The sequence below is a fragment of the Populus alba genome, chromosome 1 (assembly GCF_005239225.2).
Source record: "Populus alba chromosome 1, ASM523922v2, whole genome shotgun sequence".
In the NCBI taxonomy this organism is placed as follows: Eukaryota; Viridiplantae; Streptophyta; class Magnoliopsida; order Malpighiales; family Salicaceae; genus Populus; species Populus alba.
Window position 1 is genome coordinate 28201403 of NC_133284.1, and position 15523 is coordinate 28216925.

The following is a 15523-nucleotide window of genomic DNA, read 5'->3' on the forward strand; positions in this document are numbered from 1 at the left end:
TCATAGTCCTGGCATTTGTCATTGATGTGTTGGTATTGATGGTTCATTTTATACATGGATGTGGTACAAACCAAAAATAGTCTGCTTTTCTTCTACAATATTTCTTTCCCCGGATACTTGCAACTAATTGTTTCCATGGCAATGGAAAGTAGCTGGAAAAGTGATTGCCGATATTCCTGTAAATGTTTTTGACTAGAATTATTTGTTGGAGCCCTGGTTCTTTGGCACCGTTGGTGGATGCTTTCTCCGAAAAGAACATGTCGATGCTGATGTAGAGTACGTGCTATGTACGTGCACCTGCTAAGTTTAACATGAAAGTGTCCCGTCATATTTGTTGTTATTTGTGCTGAAAACACAGGTTCCCAAATCCTAAATGTACAGGCACAGGAGCTACAAGACAGGGAAGGGACGGGGATGATAAGATTCAAGAATGGAAGGATTATTTAGCCTTTTTTTGTTTAGTGTCTTCCTAGACTCGTATATTTCTTACCTCCCAAAGAGGTGGCGAGAAAAGACGAGTGCTTCCATTAGAAACAAAAGTTTTCTGCTGCCTTCCTATTGACAAGCGCATCGGTCTCTCGTATTCTCCCCCCTCGCAATCTCTTCAATTTGGGCGGTAGGAAATCATGCTGCCCTTGTTGCTCGTCTTCACCATGTTCGCTTCGTTTCTCTCCCAGGTCCTAAATCACACAACAGATGTTTGGGTTCACTATCTTGCTTATTTTCTCCACTCGTTGACGACGTCTTCCCAAAATTTCAATTTTCTATGCCTTCGTTTTACACAACAACAAATGAAAAGTTGCACTTTAGAAATCAATGTGATCGATCAAAACTTATTGACCAATTTGCCATGAGAAACGGTCGTTTAAAAATGGAAAATTAGGCTTCTAAAAATCTTTCAAGATGTTGCCAACCCATTTCTCAGCTCTGAATATCAATTCCCTGTAACACAAATGCTGCGAGAAGTTTAAAGAAGAAGTTATTCAAAGTGGCAGATAAATTGATCGCAAATACATAGAAATGAGTGGAGCTAAGTTATTGTATGAAAATTACAGCTTCCACAAAGAATCATTGCAAGTTATGACAGGCCTATTCTGATGAATAAAATGGCAAAGCTTCTTTCAGCTTCATACCGGTTATCCTATAATACAAACTACATGAAAAAATGTCTTTAACTTTTTGGCAATATAATAATTAGCGCCTAAGCTCCAGGAACAACGTCCCATCTTGAAGACCATGAAGACCATCTCACTCGCATAGGATCTCTGCCAGGTTTTCACTAAACAATACACCGTTCCGCTAATTTGCAGGCATAACTGGGTGGGTAGAAATAGAAAACTTCCTTGAAGCTCCATGACTAAGAGCATTGTGTGTAGCCTGATTTGGCTTCAGGCCCCTTCTTATCATGTCATCTCGCAACTCAAAAGCCTTTCCCAGTTCTCCTGCAATGCAGCAACCATATATCAAAAAGTTGTACGCTAGTGTATCAGGCTTCAGACCCTTATTTAGCATCGTGTCCCACAATTCAATAGCTCCATCTAAATTACCCCCTCTACAGCACTGATATATAATTGTAGAATAAGTAATGCAATCTGGAAAAATAGCGTTGTCTATCATTTCATCCAGGAGCTTGGTTGCCTCCTCAACCCTGCCCAATTTGCAAAAGCCACGGACAAGTATATTATAGGAAACAGTGTTTGCTAAAAGCCCTTTAAGCATATCATTATGCAGCTGAACAGCTTTCTCCATGCTCCCTTCCCTGGCGAGGTGATCAAGGAAACAACAATAAGTAATGTGATTTGGAGTTGAATTGCTAACTAGCATTTCCTTCCAAAGAAGCTCAGCCTTATCCATGAGTCCTGCTTTGCATAATTCATTTATCAGGGTAGTGTATGTCACAATATTTGGAGTACATCCTTCATCAATCATTATATCCCAAATTCCAAACGCCTTCTTAACACTCCCGGCTTTGCTGTACCCATCAATCATGCTTGTGTATATTACTTTATCAGGCCTCAATCTCTGGTCATGCATATTCTTCAAAAGACCAAATACTGCACTTGTATCTTGTTCTTTTATAGTTCCATCTATGAGTACAGAATAACACACAAGATCCATGTCTACTCCTCTCTTAACCATCTCGCGACAAACACCCAATGCATCTCTCAATCTGCCTTCTTTGCAGTAACCATGTAGAAGAGCGCTGTAACACATCTCATTTAACTTAAAATGCTCTCTGTGAAGATCATCAATAAACTTTTTTGCCTCACATACTCTACCAGTAGAACAAAGACTGCTTATTAGAGGCCTATAAGTATATGTATCTGGAACAAGACCCTTTTGTACCATTTGATTGAGCAATTCAAAGGCTTTTACCGTGTTTCCTTCCTTACAGTGTCCTTCTATCATAACATTATAAGTCACCTCATTTGGCATGATGTTCTGCTCTAACATTTCGTCAAACAATCTAATAGCATCAGTCATCCTATTTGCTCGAAAAAGAGCAGATATTAGTGTGGTAAATGTGTACGTGTTTGGTGCAATGCCCTTCCCAGTCATCTCATGATACAGCCTGAAAGCCTCATGCAACTTGCCTTTGTTGCAGTATCCACTTATTAATGATGTGTAGGATACCACAGTAGGTTTCAATCCTTTATCAATCATCTCATCAAAAAAAGACACCGCTGCACTCAAATTCCCCACCTTGCAGTGACCATTTATCAAGGAATTGTAGGGATAGACTGTCATTTTTATCCCTGCCATGATCATTTTACCAAGAAAATGAATTGCAGTATCCAGTTTTCCCCTTCTACAAAATGAATCAATCAAAATAGAATAAGTGACATCATTTGCACATAGGCCCTTCTCTCCCATTTCCTTGAATAGCAACTCTGCTTCATCAAATTTACCATCTTTACATAAAGAATTGATTAATGCATTGTAGACAAACAAACTAGGCATCACCCCAACTTTCTGCACCCTGTTAACCAAATCTAAAGCATCGACTACCTTCCCCTTCCTCCTCAACCCTTCAACAAGACTTGACAAAGCTGCTTCTGTTGGAACAAACCCCAACTCAATCATTTCATCCATTACCCCTGCACCAACCTCAAACTCTTGCACTTTACATAATCCAAGAACTAATGTACAATAAGTAACCTCGCTAGCTGTCAATCCCTTTTGAATAAGACCATTCTTGATCTCAACAGCCTCCCAAACTCTCTTGTTCTTGCATAGCCCATGAATTAACACATTATACACCACTACATTCAAATCGCTAGACTCCATTCGCTGAATCATTTCCTTGGCCTTGGCAAAATTCTTCAACTCACAGAAACTTCGAATTACTGCCACATAAATATAAATGTCAGGCCTAATACCCATACTCACAATCTCACCAAGCAACACTAAAACCATATCGACTCGCCTGATCTTGACAAGCCCATTTAAAATTTCACCCAAGGTCCTAACTTGAGGCATCAATTCACACTGCCTCATCAACCTGAATATCAAAACACTATCAAACATTCTCTTCTCATGCACATAACTCTGAATCAACAAATCAAAACCCAAACTAGAAATGAAGTCACATTTCTTGAAACAGTCCAAGAGAGCCTCGAAAACCTCTCTTGGATCCAACCCCCCACGAAGTAGCAGCGTTTGCAAAAGCGAAGAAGCAGGCCAGAATAAATTAGCATTAACAAGGGCATGAATTAGAATACAGAAGGACATGGTAGAGTGGTTAAAGTTTTTGTGCAAACCCAAGAAGTTAAAAAACCTCAAAGCTAATCTGGTATCATCAAGAGTAAGCAACAAGACCTTCTCAACATGGTGAGGCTTTAATTTAGTTGAAATGAACGGATCGTTAAAAGCGATTTTCCAGCTTTCCTTTCCTCGAACGATGTTCCTGAGGGTCGCTATGAATTGCGAGTCCTTGACGTCATTGTCTTGAATAGCAGAGGTGCAGTACAAGTGTTTGGGCTTTGTTTGGAAGATGGGGATGGGGTTTAAGACCAATCTATGAGGGTGCCAGCGGTGGAATTTCATTCTTTTTAAGGAATTGAATATACAAGATAGACGAGAGAGCTTTCTTCCACTTTTCCAACAAAAAATGGAGTTCAGCTCGGTGAGTCATGTAGCGATGTGGAAATGTAAAGGAGAGCAAATAGATGGCGTGAAACAGTGAGAGTAATTTTGGGCTCAATGGAGCCAATCTTAGGGGATGGGTCGGGTCACTTTGCTTATGGGCTTCATCCAAGACATCACCCTACGCCCAGTCCAATCTCCAAACACCCCAGCCCTGAGCCCACACTATCTATTAATCTACCCCTCTTCCATGGTCAACATCAGCTTTTTAAGGACCGCGGTCTCGATGCCATCCGAATCCATGATTATTTGGAGAAAATATTCGAGATGCCAGAGTATTTTTGCAGTAAAAAAGAAATTTCAAACACTCAAAATCATTAGATTATTATAAAAATTGGGAATTCACATTTAATGTTTAATTCATCATCATCTTTTAGTTTTGAACCCAAGTAGTATATGTGTTGATGTTAAAAAATAAGACAACCTTGAGGTCAAGTTAGATGTTTAATTTTCAAGAATAAAACTTTAAACTTGCTCGTGTAATTTCTTTTTTAATTGTCAATGATACTTCAAACTCAAGGAAAACATGCTAAGCATTTTTTATTTAATTTCAATCAAACATGAATCTTATATTTCAACAAAACATTTAAAATTTCATACACCAAATATCCCATGCAAAACATATTTTTTGTTTGTTTTTAATAAAATAAAAGAAAAAAAAACCTAAAAGAATATTATTTTAAGCATGTTTATAAGATTTGGTCCAACAAATCAGTGACTCATTGACTCGAGGGACAAGCCTGCTTTCAAGCTAGTTGGTTGTCCTTGCAACGTGTTTGCTTCAAGTTGGATGAGTGGATTTTTTTTTTAAATAAAAGAGTGTTGCTTCGTTTTTAACTTTCAAGTCAAATATTGGGTTGATCTAGATCCATCCCCAGCATATGAGCCTAAACAATTAATTACCCTTTTATAGGTCAATGAATTACCCTTTTACACTCATTCCCGAAACATACACTGCTTAATTTTCCATTTAATACCTCTAAAAAATGATATGACAAATTCTTATTTTAGTACCATTTGATAGCCGGTCTTCGTCACATTGCAAGATGGATTAAAAATATTTTAATATATAAAAAATATTTAGATGTAGCTAATATTTTTTCCAATAAAAAAATCTTGTGAAAATTTACTTATATAATCTGGTATACTTAACAGGTTCAGGAAAAATCTATATAACTAGTAAAAACATGGTTTGACTTGAAAAAATTCAAGATAATAATTTTTTTATTTAATATATATATATATACTGTTGTGAGGATAATAAATTGGATTGAGCTGGGTCAACTAATGTTAACTTTCTGAATCTATAATCCGGATTATAAAATCATGATAACCCTATACAAAACAAATCAAAATAAATTATAAAATTCAATTTTCAATCAATCTAACATTAAAAATGATGAAATTTAAAAAATAATAATTAAAAAGAGACAAAAAATTGATTCAAGTCAGTATAAGTTAACTTGCAAAATTCATAATCCAAGTCATGAAACCAAAATAACTATATAGAAAGTAAATAAAAAAAAACATAAAGTCTAATTCTTAATCAACATAATGTTAAATAATAAAATAAAAAAAAATCAATTAAAAAAAACACTAAAAAACAACTTAATTCAACTCAAATCCGTGACCCGAGTTATAGGATCGTAATAGTCTCATAAAAGGTACATAAAAAAAAAAAACCAAAGTCAACTCAAGCTAATATATCAAGCCCATGACTTGAATCATGAGACCGGGATATCGTCATAAAAAGTAAATAAAACAAATTATAAAGCTAAATTTCCAATAAACCTATTATTGAATTATAAAATTTGAAACAAATTCAATCTCAAAAGGAAAACAATAAAATGTCTTGAGTCTATCCAGGGTTAACTCACAAAATTCGTGAATTCAGGTTATGATACTAGAATAACCTTATAAAAAACAAACCGAAACAAATAATACAACCTTATTCATAATTAACCCAATGTTTAAGATGTTGAAGGATGAAATTGAAAAAAAAAATTAATTATATATATAAAAAAAACTCGAGTCAATTATTAAAATCATGACAAAATAAAAAAAATTAAGATAACCACGTAAAAAATAAATCACGATAAATCATAAAAAAAACTTCAAAACAAAAAAAAAAGAATACCAAAAAGTATTGCAATAAATCGTATTTTATTCAATGAAGCACGCTGCAAGAAAAATCTCTTTTAATTTTTGTTAATACACGTTTTTTAAAGAAAAAAGTCAACATGATTCCTAGAATTATTATTGTTTTTGCAAACAGTTCCTCAAATTCATTTTTTTTCTCTTTCTATCTATTTTTTTAAAGAACACTTTAGTCCCCTTATTCCAATTTTTTGTTTCAAACAAGTTCAATATTCGATCCATGACCAACTACTTGAAAAATAAAAAAACACAAAAAGAATTTCAAGACGTGTAATGAAGCAACAGCAAAGAGCCAAAAAAGAAAGAAATGGCGTCGCCCGGACTCGAACCGGAGACCTTCAGTGTGTTAGACTGACGTGATAACCAACTACACCACGACACCTTCTTGTTCGTTTATGATAAATTATGATATAAATAATATAAATAAAATATCACTAGTTTGAGATATAAAAAGGGCGTAAAGGAAGTAGCTATCTCCTCCACCGCTTTAGAGTTAATACACCTTGAGCATCTCTGAATCACGGCTCTCTTCCTTCGAGGAAACCTGCCCTCCTCCTCCTCCTAGTATATCAAGTTCTTCCTCTCTTGCTTTCTTCGTCTTATTTTTCTTATTCTAAGTTAAAACAAAGAAAAAAGCAACATGTCAAGCGCTTTGGATATGTCCCTCGACGATATCATCAAAAATAGCAAAAAGCCCGGATCCGCTAACTTCCGGGGCCGTGGTCGAGGCCACCCTTCCGGAGCAGGTCCTGCTCGTCGCTTCCCTAACCGCGCCGCCAATCGTTCAGCTCCTTATACCGCCGCTAAGGTACACACACTTTCTCTCTTGAAAATCAGCTAGAATGAGTTTCGATATTTTGTTTTTTTAATAATTTTTTTCTGTGTTGTTCTCAGGCTCCGGAAAGCACGTGGCAACACGACATGTTCAGGGATCAATCAGGTCGGACCTCCTCTTTAGAAGGAGCAAAGCTCTATATTTCCAATTTAGATTATGGAGTCTCTAACGAGGACATCAAGGTAATTTTCATTTTTTCTGCGTTATGGATCTGGATTGTTCTATCAATTTCAAATTTCCCTCTAATTACTATAATTATGTAAGTAAATTGAAGGTTAATCATGTTTAAATTTAGTGTATTGTTTAGTAATGATAGATAGTAAACTATGTACAGGAATTGTTTTTGGAAGTGGGTGAACTGAAGAGGTATTCGATCCATTACGATCGGAGTGGCAGATCGAAGGTATATATCTCAAGCTTGGCATAACCTACGTACTCTTGATGGATTCTTTGTGTCCTGTTTTGGTTTAGAAACCTCTTTTTTTTAGGGAACGGCAGAAGTTGTCTTCGCACGACAATCTGAAGCTGTCGCTGCTGTTAAGAGATACAACAATGTTCAGCTTGATGGGAAACCGATGAAGATAGAGATTGTGGGAACAAATTTTGTTGCTCCTCCTGCGCTTCCGGCTGCTAATGCTGCTTTTGGAAATTCTAATGGAGTTTCTGGACGGTAATATCTCACCTCCTACTCTGGTCTTTGTTACTTGTCCACTCTAAATTCCTAATTATGGTTTGTAAAAGAGCAAAATTCTGAGATTTTCTTTTTCTTGGTAGCCTGTTGTCAACTGTGTTGTTCATTGTTACTATGATCTCGGTGAATATGTTATCTTCTGAAAAAATGCTGGAAACTTGTGATTTTGATATTGTCATTGGTTGCTAGTGTTGTGCAATTATGCCTCATTGCTTTTAGAAATTTTGTTCGACATTTATTTCTCTTGTTATAGGAAAATGTGGTCTAATTTTGAGATTTGCTGGCCAATCACAGTACATTATATGCATTGTTTCAGAATTTTATATAGTATGATTATCTGCTGGTCAATTAAGTATTTACTTATATATATATATTTCTCACGTTAAAGGCTCTTTGCCCTTTAAACATATGATCTTGATATATTGTGTTGGTGTGCATGCTTTTGGTAGTAGTGGGATTTTTGTGCATTTGTTTGTTAGAACTTAAAAGTTAGTCTGACTGGCATTTGTGTATGGTAGATGCTTTTTCTCACTTTGAGGTCATGGGTATTGTCAGGCATGTCAAAATATCATAATGGTGTCAACTCTCTCTTTGCATTGAGTCTATCATTTCATGCCTTCATTGAATTCAATTTTTCAATTTAAAATAAAACCTCGGAGCTCTCTTTTATGTTTCTTTTTAAGATTTAATTTCTAATTGATTTCACTCAAAAAACTTATCCAAAAATCAAGTTTGCATGTTGTTGTCACCCACTACATTGTGGAGTTAAAACATGAAAATGGATTTGTGACAAGCACAACCTTGCAACCTCATTATTTAACAGTGACTTTGGAGGGGAATATTTAAGCAAGGGAAATTTATAGTTTCATTAAATTTCTTGCAAATGAGGATTATGTTTGAGAAATATAAAGTATCTGCTAAGGTTTATTTATTTTTCCCTTTTCTCTTTCCTTGCTGAAATTGGAACATTTATGTCTCTTATTTTCGAGTCCAAATTTGACAGAATTATTTATGAATGATTTTCACACACCTCTTTCATTAATTCATCAACATATAAATACAAAAGAAGTTAAGAAGGTTTGTTACAGATTCTAGAGATTGCAATTGATATATACAACTAAGAAAGATTTAAACAAATCAATTTTGAATAAGTCATAGCATTATCCTAGGACTAACAATAACATAAGTTAGTTAGAACACACATTAGTCTTCTGTTATGCCCCCGCAAGATGGAGTACGGGTGAGAACTCCAATCTTGGATTTGAGATGAATGAATCGTTGTCTAGGAAGAGGCTTGGTAAGAGTATCAACATGTTGATCTTCAGAGTAATCATGAGCAACACGGAGAACACCACTTTGCACTTGATCGCGAATAAAATGGAAATGAATAGCAACATGCTTCATTCTTGAGTGAAAAACAGGGTTGGAACAAAGTTGGGTAACCCCAACATTTTCACAATAAATGACTGGACAATAGGGAAGCTTAATACCAAGATTAGTTAAAAGTGAACAAAGCCAATTTAGTTCAACAACAATATTGGCAACAAAGTAATATTCTGCCTCTGTGGATGATCTGGCCATAGTCCGTTGCTTTTTAAAGCTCCAGGAAATAAGAATTTTGCCAAGATAAACAACATAGGCCCTTGTGGAGCAAAGCATGTTTTTGTTGCCAGCCCAATCAACATCAGAGAAGGCGTGCAAACTGAGAGAGGAGTAAAAAAAACATGTAAACTAATGGATGAGTTATGATAAAGTTGTAAACCATCATCAATAGTACCACACAAATAGCATAAGAGTTGTTTCACAAAGGATCAATGCTCAGTTGTTGGGCAATGCATATACTGGGAGAGTTTGTTGACAACAAAGGCATTATCTGGCCTAATGATGAGTAGATACTGAAGGCTGCCTACCACTTGATGATACTTGGATGGATCACACAAAGGAGTGCTTGAATTAACATGAGAGGGTGACTTGTTGGGATTGGAGTGAGCATAGACTTGGCATTAGACATATGAGTATGAGTTAAAAGGTCCTTAATATATCGCATTTGAGAAAGTAACACCATTTTTGTTGGAGACAACCTTGACACCTAAAAAATAAGTTAAGAGGCCAAGATCCTTGAGGGAAAAACGATGAGCTAGAGTTGTGACAAATTGATTGACAATGGCAGTAGTGTTATTCGTAAGGACAATGTCATTGACATCCACAAGAAGATATATGATATGACCAACAACATTGTAGACAAATAGAGAAGAATCAACATGTGAAATTGTAAATCCTGAAGCAAGAAGAAAATGGCGCAGTCTTTGATACCAAGCTCGAGGTGCCTGTTCTAGGCCATAAATTGCTTTCCAGAGTTTGCATACATGTGTTAGAGTGGTCTTTATCAATAAATCCTAGTGGTTGAGACATGTATATAGTTTCAAAAAGGTTGCCTTAAAGGAAAGCATTGTTGACATCAAGCTGTCTTAAACACCAGCCACGGCTGATAGCAATATTGAGTACAACACAAATGGATGTTGGTTTGACCACAAGGTGGAATGTGCCATGAAAATCAATTCTAGGATGTTGGTGAAAGCCTTTGGCTACAGGGTGAGCTTTGAACCTGTCAATAGTACCATCAAAGTTACATTTAGTTCGAAAAATCCACTCACAACCAGCTAGAATTTGGTGTTTTTGGGGGAACTAAGTGCCATGTGCCATTCTGAACCAAAGCATCATACTCGTTAGACATTGCCCGACACCATTTAGGATTTTTTGGAGCTTGGGTCACCGTGTTGGGTTCAAGGTCATGGGCTTTGGAGAGTTGATTGTGAAGGTTCATCTTTTGTAGAGGTTTGTAGATGTTCTTGGTCTAGTGGTCATGTTGTGAGTGGTTTGAGTGTGAGTTTCAGGTGGGTGCAAGTTGGAAGTTTTTTTTTTTTTTTGGGGTGGGGGTGGGGGTTGAAGATATAGGAGGTACAATGTCAAGTGAGTTTATGGTGTCGGAGGTGATAGGCATGAAGGATATCACTGGAGCTTCACAAGAGAGTTGTTGAGGAGCATGATGGAGTGGCATGAACAGAGTTGTGGAGGATACTGTAAGGGGTTTTGGGAACCAAGTGGCAACATAGTTAGGTTGAGGATGAGGTGATGTGGGGGAGAGATGGATGAATGGAAACGAGGACTCAACAAACTTAACATGCTTAGAGACATATTTTAGAAGTGGAGGGATCAAGACAATAATATGCACTTTGAGTAGAGGAATAGCCAATGAACACACATGGTTTGGAACATGAATCTAGTTTATGATTGGTATAAGGAGGAAGCCAGGGGTAACAAAGACAGCCAAAGATTTGTAATTTGGAGTAATTGGGAGCTGTTCCGAAAATTGTTTCATATGGGGAGGAGAGATGGAAGGTTGGAGTAGGCATTCAATTGATTAAATAAATAGATGTGGCAAATGCATATGACCACTAAGTTAGAGGAAGAGAGGTATGAATAAGGCTAAACTAGTTTCCACAATATGAAGACGATGCCTTTTAGAAAAACCATTGTGTTCAGATGTATTCACCACCATTATCAGAATATAAAGTCTTGATGGTTTTGTTGAAGTACTTTTCAACAATGGTTTTAAATCAAATAAAAATAGGTTTGACATCTGATTTTTGTTTTAGAGGGTAAAACCATACATATTTGGTGAAGTGAGCAAGAAAGATGACATAGTATTTAAGCTACTGATGACATAGTATTTAAACCCATTAGTAGAGATTATTGGTGAGGTCCAAACATCAGAAAAAATAGTCTTAAAAGGATTAGATGAGAGGATTGAGGATTTGGAGAATGACATTTTATGGCTTTTATTACATAGACAAGAATTACAAAAAGAATTAGAGGAAAAAAGAGAGGAGGAAGAGCCTAGTTTATTATTGGAAATATTAAGTTTTAAAATTGAAAGAGCTAGATGTTCGAGTCTATGTTGCCATGTAGAGGAGGAAGTCTGTATGCTAGAAAATGCAAGAATTGGGGAAGAGACTAGCCACTCATACACACCATCTTTAGTGCGGCCCTCGTGCGAAGATCCTTCACAATAAAAAATGATGATAAGAATTCAATGGAAACATTGTTTGTACGAAAAAATTGAGAAATGGAAATGAGATTTTTTCATTGCATGAATACAAAGAACATTGTTTAATTGAAAGGAGTTGTGTAAGTGTTTTGGGAGAGAGTAGAACTAGTGTGGGTAATTGGGATACCTGAGCCATCTCTAATTATAATGTCATTTGAGCCAGTGCATGGAGGATGTAGGGAAGGATTGCTAAAGTCAGAAGTAACATGGTGCAAAGCTCCACTGTCTAAGAGCCAGGTTGGTTCAGTAACCAGCAACATAATGTGCACGTGGTTGTTATGGTGAGGTTGGATGAGTGGATGAAGTTGAGGAGTTGTTGGGCAAGTTAATTGGAACCAGTCGAAAGGAGGGGCACCTTTTGGCCGTGTGGCCTTGTAGCCCGCAGATTTGGAAATATCCTTAGTATGGATGAAAGGGACGATTGCTAGGAGATGAAAATGGTCCACCATTTGATAGTGTGGAATACTGATTGGTATTATTGTTGGATGGACACCAAGAACTATGAGAGCTGGAGCCTGAGTGAGGTCGCCACGATGTTGTGTTTCGGCTGGTGGGACTTGTAGTAGCTGGGAAGGGAGATGGTTTTGGCCTCCTTGTTTGTAAGGAGGCTTCAAAGTAGAGCAATTTTTCATGAAGTTCTTCAAAGTTAATTGAGGAATCTCTGGCTTGAATGACACGAACTAGTTTCTTGTAATTATCCCCAAGACCATCTAGGACTTCCTCTATGAGATCCTATGTATCAAGTGAGACTCCAAGAAGAGCTAGTTCATCAAATCATGCTTTTATGGTTTGTAAAAATTCAGACACGCTTTTAGAACCTTTTGTGAGGTTCTAAAGTTGAGTTTTAATATGTTTGATGTGTCAACGAGAGGGCTTGGCGTAAGTGTTGGCCAAGATAGTCCATGCTTCACGTGAAGCTTTGGATTGAGCAATGAATGGAATAATGGTCGGGGAGAGGGAGCCAATGATGGATGTTAGAATGAGCTGGTCTTGTTTGATCCAGAGAATATGTTCTGGATTAGGGATGGTGGTGTTATTGTGAGGGAGGTTGGCGGGTGGACATGGTTTTGATCCATCAATATAGCCTAGGAGGTCATACCTAATGAATGAGGTATGAAACTGCAATTTTCAGGAGATGTATTTGCTGGATGGTAGTGTTAATGGTGATAAGGGTATTATGAGTTTCATTGTTGTTGTGAATGATGGTGTGAGAAGAGTTGATGGCCATGAGTGAGAGAAAGCTAAGAAAGAAAGAGAAAAATTGGCTATCACTTAGATTAGCTTTGATACCATGACATAATTATTGATGAATGATTTTCACACACCTCTTTCATTAATTCATCAATGTATAAATACAGAAGAAGTTAAGAAGGTTTGTTACAGATTCTAGAGATTGCAATTGATATATACAGCTAAGAAAGATTTAAACAAATCAATTGTGAATGATTCATAGCATTATCCTAGGACTAACAATGACAGAAGTTAGTTAGAACACACATTAGTCTTCTGTTAAAATCTAAGTAAGATAGGAATATTTCAAGCTTATTAATATGCATGTAGTCATTTGGTAGCAGAGATTATGAATGAAAGTGCATCTGTTTGGTTATCATTTAAGGAGTGATTCCGTAATCTCTAGGGTGATGCTTAGGTTTTCTTCCCTGTAGGCGCGAGTCCTAGAAATCCTACTTGTGTGATGCTAGCAGCCTCACACATTTATCCATATTTCAGTTTTAAAATCTCAAATCCTTTTCTTCTTTGATCTAAACCCTAAAATCTCCAATTTTCCCGACTCTAACCTACCACAAAACACTTGTAGGACAAAATAAAATATGCCCTAAATCATGTAGATCCTCTAATAATCACCTCTTTGTGAAATTATTTATTTTTATCTTTTAATTTGGTTGAGTCATGTACTTCAGTGATTCAAAGTTGTACCTGAATTACAAAACTCGTAATCATATCTGGCTCATCAAGCCATTCATCCAGTTTTGTGTGTGATTTAGAGTTGATAGTTGATTCTTGAGATTTCTACAATGAATTGTAAGATTCTTAATTCTGTGTTGATATGTGAGTGAAATACATTTCCATTGATCATCCGATCATATATTTCTTTTTAACAAAGGGAAAAACGACCTAAACTTGTTATTAATTGAACTATTATTGTATTCGAGACTGATACATACCGGTATGTGTCTTTGCTCAGAGAACTGTATAAGAATTGTGATTGTTCTTACTTGTTCATTCATGGGTTCACATGTGGTTATTCTGCAGTGGACGAGGTAGGGGTGGTGCACTGGGAAGACTGCGTGGCGGTGGTATTGGCGGCGTTGGCGGCGGCGGCGGGCGTGGATTTGGAAGGGGACGCGGACGTGGAAGGGGCCGTGGTGAAAAGGTATCTGCTGAAGATCTTGATGCAGATCTGGAGAAGTATCATTCAGAAGCTATGCAGATAAATTGAAGTCATTCCTGGTGTCTTGTTGGTTGGTCCAACATCTTTCTTTCATTGCTTTTGTGTGCTCGATCATGCATCAATGGAACTATCTTCTATGTCTCAGCCAAGTCGTCTTAGTGATTTCACAAATACTTCTTAGAGAGAACTATCGTAATCTTTATCGTGGAATTTTGGGGCTGTTATCATGTAATGTTCGGTTAATGGAGAGCTATCTGTATGTAATGTACCGTTGCTTCTTGTTTGGTTAGCTTTGTGACTTTATAAGTTGGGGTAGGGAGTAGAACTATTTTCTTGTTTTTTCTTAGACAAAGAAAATGCTGTCTGCAAGAAGTGGAGAACCGAACTTTGACAGGAACTGCCCGATGCTCTAATGTCTACTGGTTGCATCGTCATCATAAAATCAGGGGGATAAGAATGGAGGTAGATTTCTTCATATTTCTTCCATTGAAATGGATTGTCTTTAACTGTTAGCGCAGGCCCCTTATTAATGTTCTTAATGGCTAGGTTCTTGTTCAAGTTCATCTATTCTGTGCAGTGAAATATCCGTTCCTTGATTGTTTCATGACCTGCTGATGTAGCTTATTGTAGTGTGAACTGGCATCTCTGCTTCATTCAACCTGATGATGTTGAAAACATAGGTGGTTATAGAAGTTGGAATATGATTTGCAGTTTGAATGGCAGTGGGTGCTCTGGTTAAACTACACTGACATGGGAGAGCTTTGCTTAGCCATTGCTTTTGGGCTGCACAAGCTATTTGATTCTGCTTAGTAGCAGGTTTCAAGCTGTTTTCTGGTTCATCCATTGCTCCGTTGGAGTATTACGGCTAACATCAGTTATGGCCGCGGTCATTCCAGCAGCTTATGACTGCTACTTTGTACAAGTGAATTAGGTAGGAGAAGCCTGGGAGTGAGAGCTAGTTTTACGTGGATGCCCTGAATCTCCTGATACCTAGCCTGCCCTTGCTTCTGAACTCAGCTGGTACACACCCTTAAGAGTCCTTTATGTTTGCTGCAAATCATCTTGGACCAGAGGGTAAATCTAACAGCTCTTGAATTGCATTTTGAAACCTGAAGTTGCATCCAGCAATGAAGCCTCTTGTCAATTCTATTATCTCCGTTTTTGGATTTTTGTGCC

The 15523-nt window shown here is 37.1% G+C and overlaps 2 protein-coding genes and 1 non-coding gene across 3 annotated transcripts; 1 reads left to right on the forward strand and 2 right to left on the reverse strand.

The window, feature by feature from the left end:
• Positions 1–1035: 1035 nt before the first annotated feature.
• Positions 1036–4155, reverse strand: LOC118045682 (uncharacterized). The gene has a single exon (XM_035054374.2). It carries the CDS (start codon positions 4045–4047, stop codon positions 1300–1302), a length of 2748 nt encoding a protein of 915 aa, XP_034910265.1. The 5' UTR covers positions 4048–4155; the 3' UTR covers positions 1036–1299.
• Positions 4156–6611: 2456 nt separating this feature from the next.
• TRNAV-AAC (transfer RNA valine (anticodon AAC)) lies at positions 6612–6685 on the reverse strand. The gene has a single exon. It is a non-coding gene; the product is annotated as a tRNA-Val (tRNA).
• Positions 6686–6768: 83 nt separating this feature from the next.
• Positions 6769–14914, forward strand: LOC118045687 (THO complex subunit 4A). Its single transcript, XM_035054381.2, has 5 exons — positions 6769–7111; positions 7198–7320; positions 7473–7541; positions 7627–7808; positions 14209–14914. Exons 1-5 carry the CDS (start codon positions 6944–6946, stop codon positions 14393–14395), a joined length of 729 nt encoding a protein of 242 aa, XP_034910272.1. The 5' UTR covers positions 6769–6943; the 3' UTR covers positions 14396–14914.
• Positions 14915–15523: the final 609 nt, after the last annotated feature.

Bases quoted from the DNA above. Each gene is read 5' to 3' on its own strand.
- LOC118045682 (XM_035054374.2), bottom strand. From the start codon at position 4,047: ATGAAATTCCACCGCTGGCACCCTCATAGATTGGTCTTAAACCCCATC.
- LOC118045687 (XM_035054381.2), top strand. From the start codon at position 6,944: ATGTCAAGCGCTTTGGATATGTCCCTCGACGATATCATCAAAAATAGC. The intron at 7,112-7,197 runs GTACACACACTT...TGTTGTTCTCAG, and splicing joins CTCCTTATACCGCCGCTAAG to GCTCCGGAAAGCACGTGGCA. The intron at 7,809-14,208 runs GTAATATCTCAC...GTTATTCTGCAG, and splicing joins TCTAATGGAGTTTCTGGACG to TGGACGAGGTAGGGGTGGTG.